This window comes from Gymnodraco acuticeps, unplaced genomic scaffold (genome assembly GCF_902827175.1).
Source record: "Gymnodraco acuticeps unplaced genomic scaffold, fGymAcu1.1, whole genome shotgun sequence".
Classification (NCBI taxonomy): domain Eukaryota; kingdom Metazoa; phylum Chordata; class Actinopteri; order Perciformes; family Bathydraconidae; genus Gymnodraco; species Gymnodraco acuticeps.
In genome coordinates this window covers 4065613-4084789 of record NW_022990947.1, presented here as the reverse complement: position 1 = coordinate 4084789, position 19177 = coordinate 4065613, and the positions used below count along the sequence as shown (strand labels likewise).

Genomic DNA, 19177 nt, shown 5'->3' with positions numbered 1-19177 from the left:
TATGATCTACCCGAAACGCCGTTTTTTTTCTTACGACAAACGGAGGCAGCACCCGACTGTCCCACACAGACCCAGCCAACACACACTGCTGTTTCATGGCACTAATGGATAGGAAATACAAGTGCTAGTAGGTTGAGCTGATGAAACGCCGACATATATATTTGTAAGCAAATTATCACTTAATAACACTCCATTTACTGGGTTCAACATTACATCCTTGTTTTCCTCTTGAGTCTACCGGGTAAGTTAACATGGTCTGTCTGTTAGCTTTAGTTAGCTAGCTTCGACTAAGCTAACTGGGAAATGCTACGTTGCTATCGACGCTAGAATTTTTTGTGCAACAACACAGTAAACTTGATTAGTTAAACTGGCCAAATTATGTTTGTTCCTTAACCTTATTTTTTGAAAGTGTTGTCATGTATCATCTTATAATGTATACGGCATCACGGAACGGATCTTCACGTCGGTGCGGTGGCTGTTATGATCTTTAACGTTAGCCCATTCTTGACCTGCATTTATCTGGTCGAGTATTCGAGGGACCTGGGTGGATAACGTTAGCATCTAAATATATTGCACAAGTCTGCTCTGTCCGGTTTCTGAATAACGCCTTTAATGCATAACCTGCCTTCAGGCCTGTGCTTTGATTTGATAGCAAACAACAGATGTTATCATCTTAATCCAGTGCCTGTTTGTCCTCTTCAGCTGGGGTTGACTCCCTGTAATGTAACATAACTGCTGCTATATGACCACATAGCAAGTCATGCTTCGACATTAATATCGACAACATTAGCTCTCTAGGTTAACAAGTCATCCCCTTTAATCCTCTTATAAAGCAAATCAAAATGTGTACTCTTACGTTATTTCTCTGTGGTGTTTTGATCTACAGCCACTGTTTTATTATGGCGTTTGTTTGTATTCTAGTATATGAGAAGTGTGCATTAGGAACATACATTTGTTCAACCCTCAACTGTAATTTGAGCCTTTGCATGATGGGAGAATATATATACACAGTCTATGGGATGGACAAAAACATGAATGGGCATGATTGAGCATATTAGTTTTCATTATGCATTGACAAGACATGACAATAGTATACTAGTAAGGTAACACATATTTCAAACATGGAAAATGGTAAGCTGAAAATCTGTTGTATTTCAGCACCTTTGGGTCCTTGGAAATGTCCTTTTTAATTAGATTTGATTGTAATGTCATTGCACATTGCACAACGAGTTGCATTTAGTATCCATACAACCAGAAAGGCCAAAGAGTAGATAAAATGCAGATGAGGTTACAGTATACAATGTATGCTTTGTCTCAGCTTTAGCAGTCAATTAGATTTAGTCAGCATTGTTAGGAACTTAAGCAATACAATGTACATGTGGGTGTTTCCTTAATGTTTTTTTCTTTAAACGTAGTCTATACTTGCACACAATGAACAAAGATGCATGTGTAGAGTGTCTTTAGTGTAATTTCTAAAAACACTATGAGGTTTACGATCAGATAACATCTTCCTTCCCATGTTTGCTCATATCACAGATGGATACGAGTTTGGTCTGACACAAGCAGAAGTAGCTCAATGCTACAGTGAGCTTTATACAACATGTCCTTGAGCAACCTGCAAAACCAAAGAGTCCTTCAATGATCCTAGCCATGATATCCTCATAAACTATACCCACAGTCTAAAAACATGCATTTAGAATCAACGGAAAGTATGCTGACCCTGGTTGTGTTTTTCTGTGTCCAGTGTGTAGACAGCTATGGGTGGGCTGGGAAATGTACGTCGTGGAGGAAGATCACCCCCTCTAATGATCGGCGCTCTAATTGCCTGTATCCTGGTTCTGGGTTTTAACTACTGGGTGTCAAGCTCCCGCAACGTGGAGCTAGAGGTAAGATCCTCTTTGTGTCTGTGGTTTACTACCAGAGTGAACAGTGCAAACATCACCTCTAAATTCAATTATCAGTTGTACATCATTTGAAGCGTCTCTTGTTGGAAATTATTACAAACCCTTTTTTTCTCAGAATAGATCTTGCAATGTCAGCCTGTGGCGTTTCCCTGAACTTAATGTGTTTACACAGTTCACATGTTGTATAATGATTAAACACGTGGTTATTATTAACTGACTTTATTGGTGCAGGTCTGCAACACAATCATGAATTCCATCAGCGAAAGCTAGATAGACAGCATTTGTCTGGTCTTCCCTATATCATAGTTTGGGTTGTGGAAGGGTCTTCTGTTATGCAATTACCTTTTTCAACGTTTAAGCCATAACCTTTACCTAAACAAATTCACCATAAGCAACACACTTTACTTTCCTTTCTCATGTGCATTGTGGAACAAGACTATACATTCCCAACATTTCTCCGGTGTTGAAGATACATGTTGCTGTCCTTTTCTTACACAGTAATCATTACCTTTGTCATTAAACTCTCTCTTTGCCTGTTCGGTACAGACTAAGCTGTATGAGTTGGAGGGCCAGGTGCAGCGTGGGGCAGCAGAGAGAGGAGTAGTGGAGCTGAAGAAGACTGAGTTCCAGGTGGAAATCCAGAGACAGAAGGAGCAGATTAGCCACATAGAAAGCCTCTACAAGAGACAACTGGAAGGATCTCAGAACATCTGCAGCCAAGAGAAGGTGCACACAAACACCAATTGATGTTTAAATGATGTCTGTACAATACAAGTGGGAGAAATTGCATATTAAACTAGTGTGAACTATTGCGTCAGAGGGATTTCCTGTTAAGCAACTGTGAGTATTAATGGTGTTTGTGTTTCTGCTTCTAGGGCACACTGCTGCAGAACATTTCCTCCAGTACCAAAAGCATACAGGAACTCAAGGGTAACCTCACAACCTCAACTTCTCAAAAAATACATTGTGTTAGCTGCCAGATGAGCGCTATAGGAAATGTATCCAACTTAGTTATTGCGTGGCTCTTAATGTCTTGTGTGTTTGGACTGTAGGTCAGGTGAATCAGCTGAACGACGACCTGGGGAAGGTTCAGAAGGAGCTGCAAAGTTGCCAAGGCAACATCAAAAACCTCAACAACAGACTCACTTATGACATGTGAGATGCATATGACTTTAATCACTCATAGTTATACAGTTCTGTTTGATATTATATCGAATATAATCTTTGTTTATGTTAATACTTGACAATAACCACATTTCATCATTAGCTTAGCTTTAGGGAGGACTTGCAGTTGAGTGAATAGCTTTCTGTTATTCATGCTTAAGGTGTGTGTTTGTGTGTGTTTGTACACATGTACAGGACCCATTGCCAGTCTCAGGTCCTGTCCCAGAAGGAGCTGTGTGATGAGAGAGTTGCTGCTGCTAAACTTGAAGTTCAGAAGAAAATGGAAAAGCTCATCACCCCCTCAGGTGTTTCCTCAAAGGTACTTTGCTTTTCTGTTCAAAACTAACCATTGGAAATAATTTAAACAATTCTTACTGTAGGTTTGGGGATTGGGATCAAACCTAATCCACTTCTGATTCTGTATTCATTCTAATCTTTGAACGCCAATCATCATAAATGCTTGAGGCTTGATTTTTATCCTCTTAATAAAAAGGTCGCTCTGCGTAAACTCAAATAATTTTATCGTGATCTGCTAAAATATCATATATTTTCCCATGCATATTATTTTTCTATATCTGTTAAAAAGCATACTCTGTACTCCTTTTACATGCAAGAGTGGACATTAAGTTAATGTTGCACCTTGTTTAGTAACACAATCAAAAAGGAATAAGTTGGCCAGGGTTTCTAACTCTAGTTTTTTATTAAAAAAAACCCATCTAATAGCATTGACTGATTTCGACACTTCCTACATTTGTTAATTACTTGACATGCAGCTGTTTACGTAAAGGAATGTGGTTTATGATGGTGTTTACTCCTCAGTCGGAACATGCAGTGGCTGAAGCCTCAAAAGAAGACGGAGGAGTCACGACTGGGGCTGATGCCGTTAAAACAGAAACTCTAGAGGGCAACACGACTCTCTCTCAGCCCAACGAAGAGGACCCATCCGAACTACTGACCAATGAGATCGTCGTGGACAAAGGTAACAAACATGGATGTCATGACACTTCAGTGAAGTTAACTGAACTGGAACTCAAAAGCATGCAATGACACTAATACGTACTGAAAGTGTATGTTGTACATTCAATGCATTTTGTATCTGTTTACATAGACTGATGTAGATTTTTGATTACAAGTCTACATCCTCACATACTACTTGCTTATTTCCTAGGTCCTAATACCCCAGTAGACCTGCCTACAGGAAAAGATCTCTCCAAAATTGATTCCCAGTCCATCCCCTCGGCGGCTGCAGTCAAGCAGGAAACTTTGCTACCACCAGAGGGAGCTGTCCTACCTCAGGAGGGGGAGGCAGAGACCAGTGAGCCTGTAAAGAACAACCTCACAGAGGACAAAGAGATGGAGGTGATGGACGTCCATGGAGAGGACACTCAGACTGAAGGTACAAGGCCTTGGTCACTAAAAGCACTAGTTTTTTTTATTTCTAACCCGGCATTCTCAGTGGAGAGATGGTGACATTTAAGGAAATTAACCAACAATTTGCTCACGTCTCCAGAGGCAGACCCTGTGATGGACGGCATGCTGATGAGCCGGGTGAAGGTAGAGGACGCTCCTCTCAGTCAGAAACCTGAGGAGCCAGAAGATTATGACGCAGACGAGCAGGTGGTGGGCGGAGTCGATTTGGAGAAACAACGGCGGAGTAAACTAGCTGAAAATATAGGTATGTGACATAAAGTTGTGTTTGTGTGTGTAAAGAGAGAGCAGGAATACAACGTTTCATGTTGCTAAGCACATTGTACTTTCTGATAGACAAAGACATGGAGGAGGAGCTGGCTGACTATAACGGAGACGATGAGAACGAAGGCGAGTTTGAAGCAGACAAACAGGCTGAGCTCGCCCAGACCTAAGGTATGAACTGAGGCATACACGGTGGCTTTCTTCATGAAAGTCACTAGATTATTATTAATAACACAGACTCATAGTGAGAATATCAGACTTTATATGAAGTTTTAGCTCAGACATTAGTTCAGTGATCTCTAAGAGCAGATTGAGAAACTGATCATCATGGTCGTGTCACTTTCACTTCTGAGTGACATAGTTGTGTTTTAAAACTAGTGAGAGGGTTAGTTGAGTTCTAACTTTATTTTCAGAGATTTAACTAACAGATGATTGATGGGAACACTACATATTAATGCTGTATGTTTATTTTCCCTGCCGAATGTCACTTAAGAGAATATTCCAGTTTCATGAAACAAATCTGGTTTCTGCTTTCCAGTTTAGCTGTCTGTATTTTTAACACAGAGTTTACTGTTGGACATTCATAATGCTTTGTGTACTCTGTTGCATTTACTTTTGATAGGCCTGCCAAATATACAGCTACAGTGGGGCAAAAAAGTATTTAGTCAGCCACCAATTGTGCAAATTCTTCCACTTAAAAATATGAGAGAGGCCTGTAATTTTCATCCTAGGTATACCTCAACTATGAGAGACAAAATGAGAAGAACAAACAATCCAGAAAATCACATTGTCTGATTTTTAAAGAATGTATTTGCAAATTATGGTGGAAAATAAGTATTTGGTCAATAACAAAAGTTCATCTCAATACTTTGTTATATACCCTTTGTTGGCAATGACAGAGGTCAAACGTTTTCTGTAAGTCTTCACAAGGTTTTCACACTGAGCTGGTATTTTGGCCCATTCCTCCATGCAGATCTCCTCTAGAGCAGTGATGTTTTGGGGCTGTTGCTGGGCAACACAGACTTTCAACTCCCTCCAAAGATTTTCTATGGGGTTGAGATCTGGAGACTGGCTAGGCCACTCCAGGACCTTGAAATGCTTCTTACGAAGCCACTCCTTCGTTGCCCGGGCGGTGTGTTTGGGATCATTGTCATGCTGAAAGACCCAGCCACGTTTCATCTTCAATGCCCTTGCTGATGGAAGGAGGTTGTCACTCAAAATCTCACGACACATGGCCCCATTCATTCTTTCCTTTACACGGATCAGTCGTCCTGGTCCCTTTGCAGAAAAACAGCCCCAAAGCATGATGTTTCCACCCCCATGTTTCACAGTAGGTATGGTGTTCTTTGGATGCAACTCAGCATTCTTTCTCCTCCAAACACGTCTAGTTGAGTTTTTACCAAAAAGTTCTATTTTGGTTTCATCTGACCATATGACATTCTCCCAATCCTCTTCTGGATCATCTAAATGCTCTCTAGCAAACTTCAGACGGACCTGGACATGTACTGGCTTACGCAGGGGGGGCACGTCTAGCACTGCAGGATTTGAGTCCCTGGCGGCATAGTATATTACTGATGGTAGCCTTTGTTACTTTGGTCCCAGCTCTCTGTAGGTCATTGACTAGGTCCCCCCGTGTGGTTCTGGGATTTTTGCTCACCGTTCTTGTGATCATTTTGACCCCACGGGGTGAGATCTTGCGTGGAGCCCCAGATCGAGGGAGATTATCAGTGGTCTTGTATGTCTTCCATTTTCTAATAATTGCGCCCACAGTTGATTTCTTCACACCAAGCTGCTTACCTATTGCAGATTCAGTCTTCCCAGCCTGGTGCAGGTCTACAATTGTGTTTCTGGTGTCCTTTGACAGCTCTTTGGTATTGGCCATAGTGGAGTTTGGAGTGTGACTGTTTGAGGTTGTGGACAGGTGTCTTTTATACTGATAACGAGTTCAAACAGGTGCCATTAATACAGTTAACAAGTGGAGGACAGAGGAGGCTCTTAAAGAAGAAGTTACAGGTCTGTGAGAGCCAGAAATCTTGTTTGTTTGTAGGTGACCAAATACTTATTTTACCGAGGAATTTACCAATTCATTCATTAAAAATCCTACAATGTGATTTCCTGGATTCTTTCCCCCCATTCTGTCTCTCATAGTTGAAGTGTACCTAGGATGAAAATTACAGGCCTCTCTCATCTTTTTACATTACATTACATTGCATTTAGCTGACGCTTTTATCCAAAGCGACTTACAATAAGTACATTCGACCAGGAAGACACAACCTTGAAGAAAACAGAATCATATAAGTACATCAGGTTTCATAGAGCCAAACATTTCAAGTGCTACTCAACTGGCTTTAGATAAGCCAGTCCTTTATTAGTATATAAGTGCTTTGGTAATAGTTCTATCACTCGAAGTGGAGTCGAAAGAGATGAGTTTTCAGTCTGCGCCGGAAGATGTGCAAGCTATCTGCTGTCCTGATGTCAATGGGGAGCTCATTGCACCATCTTGGAGCCAGGATAGCAGTGGGAGAACTTGCACAATTGGTGGCTGACTAAATAATTTTTTGCCCCACTGTATATCATTAAACTATAAACACACTAACACAGTATTTGTTATTTTTACAAATATTTTTTTTCCCACAGGGCCAGAGTTGGAGAAGGAGCTTGCACATCAAACACCTCAGCAACACAGCAGCAGACAGGTTCTCCGAACACAGTGAGCACAAACAAAACCAGAGGAACATCTTTATAGGAAAGACTTTGGACTTTAGTTTTGATTGATTTAAAGAATCATTTGCTTTTTGGAATGTTTTTTTAATTGTTCATCTCTAAAACGATTATGTACAATTTATTTAATTACAATTGTCATTTTATAGCTTGCAAGTTTTCTGTATCAGAGTAAGCATATTTAAGATTTCATGTTCAAATCTCAAATATGCAAATGTCAGTCAAACATGTACAATTATGGTTTCTAATTGCTATCATTCACTGTATACATGTAACCCCATGGTGTTTTTATTGTGATGATTGTGCTCACATTGATTTCAGTATGAAAAAGTAATATGAAAGTACCTAAGTACTACCGCTCAGGGGCGCCGTAAGGGGGTGAAAAGTTAGGATGATTCTAAGGGCCCGTGACTGACAGGGGCCCCAAAACATTTTAGAACATTAAGAAAAAAATGTTTAAGTAACCTTTCATCAATCATCAATAATTAACATTAATATAATGTCATATTGATGATGTACTCTCTAAACTTATGATTCATTTAACTTATTTTCTTCCAAAAGTTAATTATCCAAAGCATCGAACACCCCCCTCTATTTACATGTAATGGTTTGGTCCTGCCTCCAAACGCTGTGCAGCACCGGCCCTTTCTAGCAGAGAGACTAGTGAGAGCAGGTGAGGAGGGATGCTAGTACTTACGTGTGTACGATGTCTCAACGACTAACAAAGTCAGGCTTTCAAGAAAGAAAAGAAAGGAGAGAAAGACAAGAGAGAGGGACTAAAGGGCCACAGTATGTCACCCAGTTTTTCAAAAGAAAAGGTGGGTGTGGTCCATGAGTGGTGGAAATTAGTCTGTTGGCTAAGCGTAGTCCATTGTAAATAATAATTGTAATGTTTTGCTGACATTAAAGGTGGGGTATAGGTACGTTTGAGAAACCGGCTCGAGATACACTTTTTGTTATATTGCATGGAATGCTCTTAACATCCCGATAGCAATGAATATCTTAAGTGCTTTGACAAAAAATCCATTACCTGTACAGGTAGTTATTTAAAGCATAAATGAGTCGGTTGGGTTCTGAAGGTGTGGTTACAGCATTGTGCTTTGTTGGCGTGGCCTGGGTCTGGTGGTTGGGCCCAATGTGATATATTTTCATGGGGCCCAAAATCCCTGGCGGCACCCCACTCCTGGTGTTGGTTAAGTGTTATTTAAGACATTTCAAGACTTGACTTGGAAAGATTGAACATTTCAACATTGCTGGGAATTACTAGGCTTTGACCATGTGATTAAATGTGTGTATTATGTTCACTCCATAATGACTGTAACTTGAATGATGACACAAATGTGATGATGGTGTGCAGACCCTTAAAGGGCCATGGTGTGTATTACTGTAATGTGCTGACTACGGGTCAATGGCTGGAATATGTTATTTAACAAAAGGTCTGTCAGAGAACGCAAATGAGGTTTTCCAGAACTGTAGCAAATGAAGGAGAGTGCTGAGATTCTAGTTGGACTGCTGAGTACATCTGTGTCATTATGAGGCAGCGGCTTTTCAAGTAATGTGTAACAGGACATTTTAGATCTATGAGAAATCATGTCTAGATTGTCGCTTGATTGAATTTGGGATCAACATCTGGGATCATTTAGAAAAAAAACAGATTATAATGAAGCGAGTTATTTGAAACATTTGTACATTATTGTCTCATGCCTTATTGATTGTGTGTACATATGGAGTCAGATTTGGGTCAATATTCTAGCGCGAAAAACAAGCTACTCACGAGCGGAAAATGTGCTTTTACACGCGCATGAAATGACCCTCGAGCGCAGATTAGACCCCCGCAAGTATGGAAAGCCATTTGCGCCATTATTCGCACGAATTAACGGAGAGGTCCGTTTATTCGCGCAAATTAACGGGGAGGTCCGTTTATTCGCACGAATTAACGGAGAGGTCCGTTTATTCGCGCGAATTAACGGGGAGGTCCGTTTATTCGCGCGAATTAACGGGGAGGTCCTGTTTATTCGCGCGAAACTACGCGCGAATAAACGGGGAGGTCCGTTTGAGTTCAAAGTTTCAGTAACCAATCAGTTAAGAGCAAGACCAAAGCAATCTGTAGATGAAAAGTTCCTGACATTGTGAGGCTGTAAATTGTACGTTATTCCAGATTCAGGGGACTATGTGTTAATTTGCCTTTCAATATAATAAATATATCAATCAATATAACCTGCCTTCATTGTCTTTTAAAATAAAATCGCCTTACCTTACCTTATCTTACTGAAGTGAAGGGTATTTATGTCTCCTTAAATCACCTTTTAAATGTACTTCTTATAACATGGCATGGTGTAACATATCAAAATGTTCAGTCTCTGGTTTTGCTAGAAATGCAATGTCACTCACCTTAGAGCACTGTCTTATGAGATACTTAGCTTAGAAATCAGATTTTTGGAAAACTTAAAAACTCTTGTGAAAACACATATGTACTCATGTCATCCATTTTTTTTGGTGTTTCAGATTTGGTTTACCAACGTTTTTGGTTCACAAAAGTAGTGAAATATATGAATTACACTATAGGCCTATATAAATGTGTTGTTCATGTCTAAAATGAAAATGTGTAAATTAGAATTTGGAGTAAAATAGTTCTATCACTCTACTTTCACCACAGAAAAGTTACATCAGGACTGATTCATGACTTCATATTCCATACTGAGGTTCATGTGATGTGTACAAATACAAATTGAGCATTACACCTTTTTTTTTTCAACCAACTATTTATGTTAACATAAGAAACTGTAAAATCTCAATATTTACAATACAGGGTTCATACACTTTTTCACCAATGATTTTAAATGACTTTTCCCATGACCAAAACAAATTACTCTTTCATGTGGCTAGCATGGGCTGCCTCGCCCATATTCGAAATATCGAATATGTTACAACAGTTTGCATTTAGCACGTCTTGGGTCAATGTCTTTTGATAACCACAATTGGTACTTAACCTTTAGAAGCCATACCTTGTTGAAACTGCAGTTCCCTGGCATCTTTATATCAAATAGTAGCTCCTGTAGACTAGAGGGCGTGATTGTAAACATCTCTCACCAGCGAAATACTGCCACATTTGCCATTTTACATTTCATTATACGATACAGTATGTATTATTATTGTGAAGAAAACTTCTGTCTTTCAATGTTGAGGTGAAATGGAGTCTGGTTCGTCTTTAGCCACAGCACTGAGAGTTTATTTAAGAGTACATTTAATACAGCCGGGGAGGTAGCCAAGCTTCGATCCTTGTCAAGACGAAACCTGGCCAACTCTGCCACAAAGGCGAGACACCACGCACCAACATGAGAAGGGGCGGAACCACAGAAGCCCGCGCTTTACCTAATCAATGGCAGATGTCGGGACAATGATCTGTTTGTCTCGCAAATGCATGGAGACAGGAAACCCTCCCCCACAGGAAAGGCAGAGAAGCTTTTGACCTGTGACCTCAACTTACAGAGAGGATCTTTGACTTTAACGCAAAGCATGTTTGCAAGATTCTAAGAAAAGATGAGAAACTCTATACAATCAAGATCAGATTAAAAATATTCTCTGTCTTTTTCTTTTTATCAATCTATTGATAACCAATTAACATTAGTCTAAGAATATTTCAGTCAATACTTAAATCAATAAGCGTCTTCAGAGTTGGGTGGGCTCACTCACATTAATACATCAAAAGTAAAAACAAGATTGAAAACACTTCAATCACCATGATTGAACACAGTCAATCATAATAAAAATCATCTCTCTTCAGTGTTTGGCATCTTTTGTCAAAAAGCACAATAATAAACACACATGAAATACAAAAATATAATAGCAAAATATATGTTTCAAAAATAAGATCTTTTATCATGTATCACTCAGTTAATCTCATTCATCAAACACAAATTCTAAATCAGCTTACATCTCAAAGATTTACTTCAAGGCAATTACTTATTAAAAACACAATTAGAATTTAGGATTATAAGAAATCCAATTGAGGTATACAATCAGAATCATGAGAGATCCAGTTAAGGTATAAATTCACAGTGATGAATCGATCAATCTGTAAAGTTACAGTGTCCTCAATCTTTAACATTACTTTACGTTTACTTCATTACGCTTTATTCAAGAGTAAGGCACTTAGTGATACATTTATTTCATTCAAATACATTTGTTCAAAATCTGAAAAGGAAGAATCAGACATTTTATTTGTATAACAACCTGAAAAGGAAAAATCAGACATTTGTTCTTTAATTCAGAGTATCAACTGTAATCAATTGTCAAAACATCTGTTCTTTATTCAGAGTATCAACTGTAATCAATTTCTCAAATCGCTGAATGGAGGTACCCATGGGTCAGAAACCGCGATGGAGACCCAGGGATCTGGAAGCTCAGCGTTGTACATCAATATTGTGTCATTTACAGTCGAATGCCCCACTTGGCAACCCTTCGCACGGCTAATTTAACCAGTGATCAAACAGATCACTAGGATTAGCACAACCAAGATAAACACTGAAACAGTAACAACAAATTTAACCAACCCCGCTCCCCAGGATCCAAAGGTTCCACTTAACTCCCCAAATGTAAACCCATGAGTTTCATGCAATTCTTTTATTCCCCTAGCAGTATCATGAGCCATATCCATAACTTCAGGTGTGGCATCAGAAATGAAAGAACAGCACTCACTTCCTATCACCTTGCATGTGTCCCCCTGGGCAGCTAAGAGGAGATCAAGCGCCATGCGATTCTGTAGTGCTACTGTCCTAACTTCCTGCAATTATTTGTGTTCAGCTAACATCGCTGTGTTGGATACATTTAGATGGTGTTCTACAACTTTGGACAGTGCCACAATTTCCTGCTGAGTAACATAAATACTGTACCAAGGCAAAAATAGGCTAGCTATCTGTTGTCCTTGTGTAATTGACCTGCTGTTCCTGTGTAGAGAGGGAAGTATCACTGCGATCTCATTAGCCTCTACTTTACGGATTAAAGGGATTAGGTAGGCTAGATAACAGGTGCCATAAAAAACGTCATATGGCACACAGCCGTACGCGCGATCCCCACAAACTAAGTAAACTCTCTGTGGGAGGGGAATTCTGGCTAAGTTTACCCTCACTATGGTATTGCAGTCGCTGTGTCCCACATCTGGAGAGGTGTGAGATCCTACTTCATTCTGGAAACAGATGGACACATTCTTCCATTCATGCACCACAATTGGGGGAACATATACTGAGCAGTCACGTGTAGGGGGCTTGCCTAAGGGTATTGGCTGTGTACAGTCATGTATTTTAACCTCCACGGAGTCCACTGTTCTAGAGCCAAACCAGGGCACAACTGTTACCAAAGCTTCAACCAACAAGGAGGGTGTGTGTGGTTGCATTATACATGGACTTGTAAAGTTAGTCTGAGCTAGAGCTAACTGGAATCTATATTCAAAAGCTAGGTTAACGTATTTCTTCATATATATTAGTTTTAAAAATATCAACCGTTTGAAACCGTCAGGCAGGTAATTTTTATTTACTGTATCAACAATGAGAGAGACTAAGCCCTTGTACTGTAAAGGTTGCTCAGAGTCTATGGGGTAGGAAGGAGTGTAACAATCCTCCGCCTCATCGCTAATTCTGGATGCTATGTCATTCCAGCTCACTAAACCGTAATCAGCTTTTGTGAAAGGAATTGGGCTAAACATGGGAGAATGCATGGATTCTGGCATATTTTGGCACAACCAACAGTTGCTAACATTACGTTCATGCGCGTAGTCTAACATTAAACTTACTGCAGAATTAGTTTTAGTTCGTTTAAAAGGAGTGATTAAGGCCTTTTTTGAAGAATCTACCTCACCTTCTGATTGTTTAAGTGGAGTAACATCACCTTCTGATTGTTTAAGTGGAGTAACATCACCTCCTGATTGTTTAAGTGGAGTAGATGGAACATTTGTTTTGCTATCTGGTCCAGTAAATGTGCATGCAGTGACACCTGGATTGGGAACCTGGTAATCTGGTTTCCTCATTGTACATTTTACCTTATCCCTTATCAGTGTCTTGAACTGTTCTACAGTGCTACACCACAGTTCTGGGGGCATTTCTTCAATGGTGTTGAGAGCCATTCCTACCACCTCTGATGAGACCCCGAACCAATGGTACTGGTTCTTTGGATACATCTCCCACGTTGGGTAAACTAAGGACACAGGAAACACAATAATACAGTTAGATGAGTCACATATTGAAATTGGGCAGTTAAAAGAAATAGTCTCTGACTTATGATCAGGGAGGGAGACAATCCTCCTTATTCTCCCTCCTTTTCTCTCTCTTTGTGTCTCTTGCACCATACTGAATGTCTGTGTGGTGATTGGATACAACCTGTCCTTGTCGCTAGGCACTGCTTTGCCCGTTGGTGTTGTTTTGCCCTGAGGGGTCAAGTCGTCTGCGCTCTTAGGTAAGAGCACCTTATTTTCTCCCTCAGAGGGGCGAGAGCCCCCGCCACCTGTCGTTGGGATTTTCACAGCTTCATCCAGCAGGGCGTCCTTGGCCAGGTATAGTAAACCCAGAATGACGATGATGATGACTGCCTTCACACGCCAGCATCCGGTAGAGGAGAGAGACGACATCTGGAAGCGTGAATCCACTCCGCTCTACCTTGTACTCTCAGGGCTGTTCTGGTCACTATTAATACCTGGAAAGGACCTTTCCACCTGGGAGACAAAGAATCTTTTTCAAGCGATTTGATTAGTACATTATCACCAATCTGAAAAGGGTGGGTGGGCCCCTCTCCAGGCTGAGGGAGCCTGTCAGCCTGTGAAACTTTCTCAACATGTCAGTTAGATATTTGACATAGTTAAGCCCTGTCGTTGCATTTGGTGCGCTTCTGATGGAGCACAGAACTAGCGGCAGCGCGTCTACCCATTTTAGTCCTGTGGTCAACATTGTTTTAGTGAGTTTCTCCTTTATAGTCAAGTTCATTCTCTCAACCTGGCCTGAGCTCTGTGGATGATAGGGAACATGCAATTGCCATTTGAACCCTAACACTGTAGCTAGACTCTGGGTTATCTTAGAAATGAATGCTGGACCTCTGTCACTGTTAATCCCTGCTGGAACACCAAATCTAGGGATAACATCTTTGAGAAGACACTTTACAACTGTTCTAGCGTCTTTTTCTCTGGTAGGGTAGGCCTCTACCCATTTGGAGAACTGGCACACTATCACCAAAATATATTTGAATCCTTGGCATGGTGGCATGTGCGAAAAGTCAATTTGCATATTTACAAAGGGCCCCTAGGGGGGCGGTAAGTGTTCATGCTGAACTGGACCATTTCTTCTTCTTGTCTGCTGGCATATCATGCATCTATCTACAAGGGTCTGTGTACCTAGTGTGATGCCTGGAGAAAACCATTGTGACTTTATAATCCCATTCATCCCTCCTTTTCCTACATGTGATTTGCCATGTGCAACATGTGCCAAAACATGGAGGAACGAACAGGGACAAACCATCCGGCCGTCTGGGTGGAGCCACAAGCTGGACTCAGCGGCAAGTGTACAACCTCGTCTTAGCCATAAATCTTTCTCCCTAACATCAGCGCAGGCTTGCATATCCGCGACATCATTAAAGGAAGGCAAACAAATGGTTTCTGCGGGTTGTGTCGAGGGGCATTGGAGCACCATAGAAGAGCAGGAAACTGCTGCTTGTTTAGCCGCGGTGTCGGCTAACGCATTTCCACGCAAAATAGGATCATCAGAATTTGTGTGAGCAGCACATTTAACTACTGCTAGCTGTGCAGGGAGCAGGATAGCGTCTAATAGCTCAGCTACTAACGCATGATGTTGAATAGGCTTACCAGCCGATGTTAAGAAACCGCGCATTTTCCACAAGACACCAAAATCATGGCACACACCAAATGCATACCTGGAGTCTGTGAAAATGGTTGCAACTCTACCTTCAGCCAAAATACACGCCCTAAGCAGAGCATACAACTCTGCAGCCTGAGCTGACGTGCCATTTGGCAAGGCCCGGCTTTCTAAAACTTCCCAGTCATTCACAACAGCCTGCTAAGTGTACTGTGTCAGACGGCCTGCTCGCAGACCCGTCTGTGTATAGAATCATATCTGAATTAGGGATAGGAGTTTGCAACATATCAGCTCTGGGGGAAGAAGACATGTCAATCGTTGTGACGCAGTCATGTGTTATTTCAAAATCTGGAATTGGCACCAGCGTAGCTGGGTTTAGGGGGGGGGGGACGTTTAAGAGTGATGTGTGGACTTGAAAGAATTACCGCTTCATAACCAGATCGCCTTGCTGCCGTCATATGCTGAGTGGCAGAGGTGTTCAGAATATGCAAAACTGCATGTGGGACATGTACTACACAGTCACTGGCCAGTACAATGGGAGAGGATTGTTTTACAACTATCGCAACTGCGGCTACTGCACGCAGGCATACCAAGTACCACAGGGGAGAGTCGAGATGAGTAGTACGCAACAGGCCGGAAATTAGAGCCATGCTTCTGCACCAAGATGCCCGTTGCAAAGCCCCCTTTCTCATGGACGTGCAGGTGAAACGGCTGATGGTAGTCAGGTAGACCTAGGGCAGGAGCCGATGTGAGGGCTCGCTTTAAGTCCTGAAAAGCAGTGTGCATGTCCTCAGACCATTGAACAATGTTAGGGGCAGCCTGCAGAGTGGCAGCACGCAGGACAGAATCCATCGCAGCATACTCAAAAATCCAGTGTCTGCAATAATTTGCCATGCCCAAGAAGGAAAGCATGTCCTTCTTTGTGCGAGGTGGTGGTACTTTGTTCAACAGGCAAATCCTTGCTGGCGAGAAGAGACGGTGTCCATCCCTCAGAATGTGACCCAAATACGTGACCTCAGTCTGGCAGTATTGCAACTTGGCCAGGGATGCTCTGTGTCCGCATTCAGAAAGTCTTTTCATGAGCAGAATGGAGTCGATGCGACAGGCGTCTTTGTTGGGAGAAGCTAACAACAGGTCATCTGCGTACTGAAGCAAGGTACTACCTCCTGTCAGGACCAAAGTGTCCAGATCTCTCTTAACAGCTGCTGCATACACCGTAGGTGACTCAACAAACCCCTGTGGGAGGCGCGTGTATGTGATTTGTTTACCTTTAAAAGTAAATGCAAACAGATACTGGCTGTCTGGATGCAGAGGAACAGAGAAAAACGCTGAACACAAATCAATCACTGTGTAGTACTTAGAGTCTGGGGGCAGAGAAGCAAGGATAGAATTAGTGTCCGGCACAATTGGAGCTGTCGGAATGACAATAGCGTTAATAGCTTGCAAATCTTGGACAAAGCGCCACTCATCAGGGCGATTGTGCTTAGGTATGGGTAGAATTGGAGTATTACACGGGCTGGTTGTGTAGATCAATACGCCCTGATCGAGCAAAGATTGGATGACTCCTTCAATTCCCAAAATGGCTCTATGGGGTAAATTGTACTGTCTGATGGCTGGCAATCTGGCGTTGGCTTTAATGGCGCGTTTCCACTGCAGCGGGGTAGCCCCGTTTAAGCGTCCCTAAGCGTCCTCGCTCTGGCCTCGGGCTGCTTCGCTGGCCGGCCCAGGCCGTGGCGCATTTCCATTACAGTTTAGGACCTGGGCTAGCAACGCAGTGTAGGCGGGGCGATCGGCTTTGTTTTTGTTCACATTTCGAGTTGTTCCGTCGAGCTCCCGCTGGATTTGATCATCCCCAATGAGATGAAGGAACATCGTCACCTCCTCGGTCGACCACGGTGTGCTTTTCTTAGAAGTAGCCATTTTTGTAGCTCCTCCGTTTACAAAATGCTGTGTATAAAAATGCTGCAAGCTTGCTTCTAGATATATATGCGACGCTAGGGATGAACTTGCGCGCAATCTTGTGACGATTCTCTCTGACCAATCAGCAGTCGAGAGTGTTGACGTCACTAGTTCAGCCCTGGTCCTGGTCTGAGGGAACCACGATTTTATGAGGCCGGAAAAAGAGGGAAAAAGTACCCGCTGGCCGGTACTAGGCTATATGGAAACACCACCAAAAACCGGCCTGGCCGCTTGAGGACGGTTAAGGACGCTTAAACGGCGCTACCCGCTGCAGTGGAAACGCGCCATAAGTGTCACTCTGTGTGGAGGAGCTGAGCTGACAAACCCAACACAGTTCTTGTGTTTGGCCCATAATGTAGCCGGGACTTCTGAAAAATCTGAGGGGGGGGCCATACTCTGTGGGGGGGTTTGGTTGTAAGTGGAGGAATGTGCTTTGAGGGAGAGCTATTGGCTCAGCGAGATGCAGCAAAAAATGCTCCTCTCCAAAGTTAATTACTTTAGGTGTGTGTGTGTGTGGGGGGGGGGGGAACTTTTGCAGCTTCCAGCCAAGCCTGGCAGCGGGCTGCCATAGCCCCCACCTCCTTTGGATTACTGCCTGGCGTAACAGCCACTGTGACGTAGGGGAGGGTTTCTTCAACATGAAAGCCCTGCTGTGAGGGTGTTAGCCTGAGGGGTAATGCACACCCCTGTTGGCCAATGAACAAAAACTGCTCACATCTCAACCGATCTGAGCTGTTGCAAAAACCTCTTACTGATCGCGCGTAGTCATCTGACGGGTTAAAAGCAGCTGTGCAGTGACAATTTAACACAGGCCGCATGAGGGACATTAAAGATGCACACACCGGAGAAATGCTAGCAATTTTCTGAATCCCTGTTGTAGAGAAAACAGAAATCATGTTGAAATCTGGAAATGACCAACAATAAAGGTTGTCTTGAGATGATTGAATGAATTGGACTGCCTGATAGACTTTACTGTCAGGAATTGTCAAAAACAATCTGTCTGAAGTGCAATGTATTGTTGCCTGTAACTTACATAGTAAGTCCCTGCCCATTAGATTGATCGGGCTTCCATCTGAAATAATGAAAGAGTGTTGTACGTTTGATCCATTAATTGAAACATTAGTGCTCTCTGAAATGGGTTCGGACATAGAAATTCCAGCAACTCCCATTGTTGTAACAAACTTATTGGTTGCTTCACACACTTTCTCCTTAGTACGTACTGCCGACAATGTGGCCCCGCTGTCAATCAAAATATCTACAGCCGTACCACTAAAATCAACGGGCATAATCGGATCTTCACGCGGGTTATTGGAAAGGCGAATTGTTGCTGCTTGAATGGGGAAATGCTGTGAATCTGATCCTATTTCTTCCTGGCACCCCTATCTTCTATTAAATCCACTTTGCTGACCGTTTTGCTCATGCTGAATTTGTCTGTCATAACGTGGGGGCTGCATTAATGCCGGATGTCTGGGCTGCTGGGGAAGGGGGGGCTGGGAAAAGGGGGGCTGAGGAAGGGGGGGCTGGGGTTGTGTGTGCTGCTGGACCCCCCACCGCTTATCACACTGTCCTGCCCAGTGGTCCGTTGCTCCGCAAACATGACATGGCGTCAACTTTTTTGAATTTGTATTCTGCTGCTGTCTGCTTGATAATCCTGTGATCTTCCCTGATTTTGATATTGCTGTGTGCGGTTTTGTCCCTGAAACTGCTGGGAGTTATCTGCACTCTGATAAGCTTGTGTATTTTGAGGCAATTGTTGCAGCAGCTGGGCATTTCTGGGAGTCAAAAATATCTGGCTCCTATGCAGGGCACGCATTGTGGCGATCGTCAGTTTCCAGGTTTTAACTTGCCATTCAGGAGTCGCCATCATGTAGGCTTGAGCTGTCT

The 19177-nt window shown here is 42.4% G+C and overlaps 1 protein-coding gene across 3 annotated transcripts; it reads left to right on the top strand.

The window, feature by feature from the left end:
* The first annotated feature begins 36 nt into the window (after positions 1 to 36).
* golm1 (golgi membrane protein 1) lies at positions 37 to 9698 on the top strand. 3 transcript variants are annotated; one of them, XM_034234794.1, is made up of 11 exons: positions 37 to 163; positions 1745 to 1886; positions 2451 to 2630; positions 2780 to 2834; positions 2957 to 3059; positions 3264 to 3387; positions 3888 to 4047; positions 4237 to 4464; positions 4579 to 4743; positions 4833 to 4931; positions 7398 to 9698. In XM_034234794.1, the coding sequence occupies exons 2-10, from the start codon at positions 1758 to 1760 to the stop codon at positions 4928 to 4930; spliced, it is 1242 nt and encodes a 413-aa protein (XP_034090685.1). In that variant the 5' UTR covers positions 37 to 163; positions 1745 to 1757; the 3' UTR covers position 4931; positions 7398 to 9698. The 3 variants fall into 3 exon arrangements, with proteins under 3 accessions (XP_034090685.1, XP_034090686.1, XP_034090684.1); XM_034234795.1 differs by having other exon boundaries at positions 43 to 241; positions 4255 to 4464; XM_034234793.1 differs by having other exon boundaries at positions 43 to 241.
* Positions 9699 to 19177: the final 9479 nt, after the last annotated feature.

Coding starts and splice junctions, on each gene's coding strand:
- golm1 (XM_034234794.1), top strand. CDS start 1,758: ATGGGTGGGCTGGGAAATGTACGTCGTGGAGGAAGATCACCCCCTCTA. Junction 1,887..2,450: donor CCCGCAACGTGGAGCTAGAG/GTAAGATCCTCT, acceptor TGTTCGGTACAG/ACTAAGCTGTATGAGTTGGA. Junction 2,631..2,779: donor ACATCTGCAGCCAAGAGAAG/GTGCACACAAAC, acceptor TTCTGCTTCTAG/GGCACACTGCTGCAGAACAT.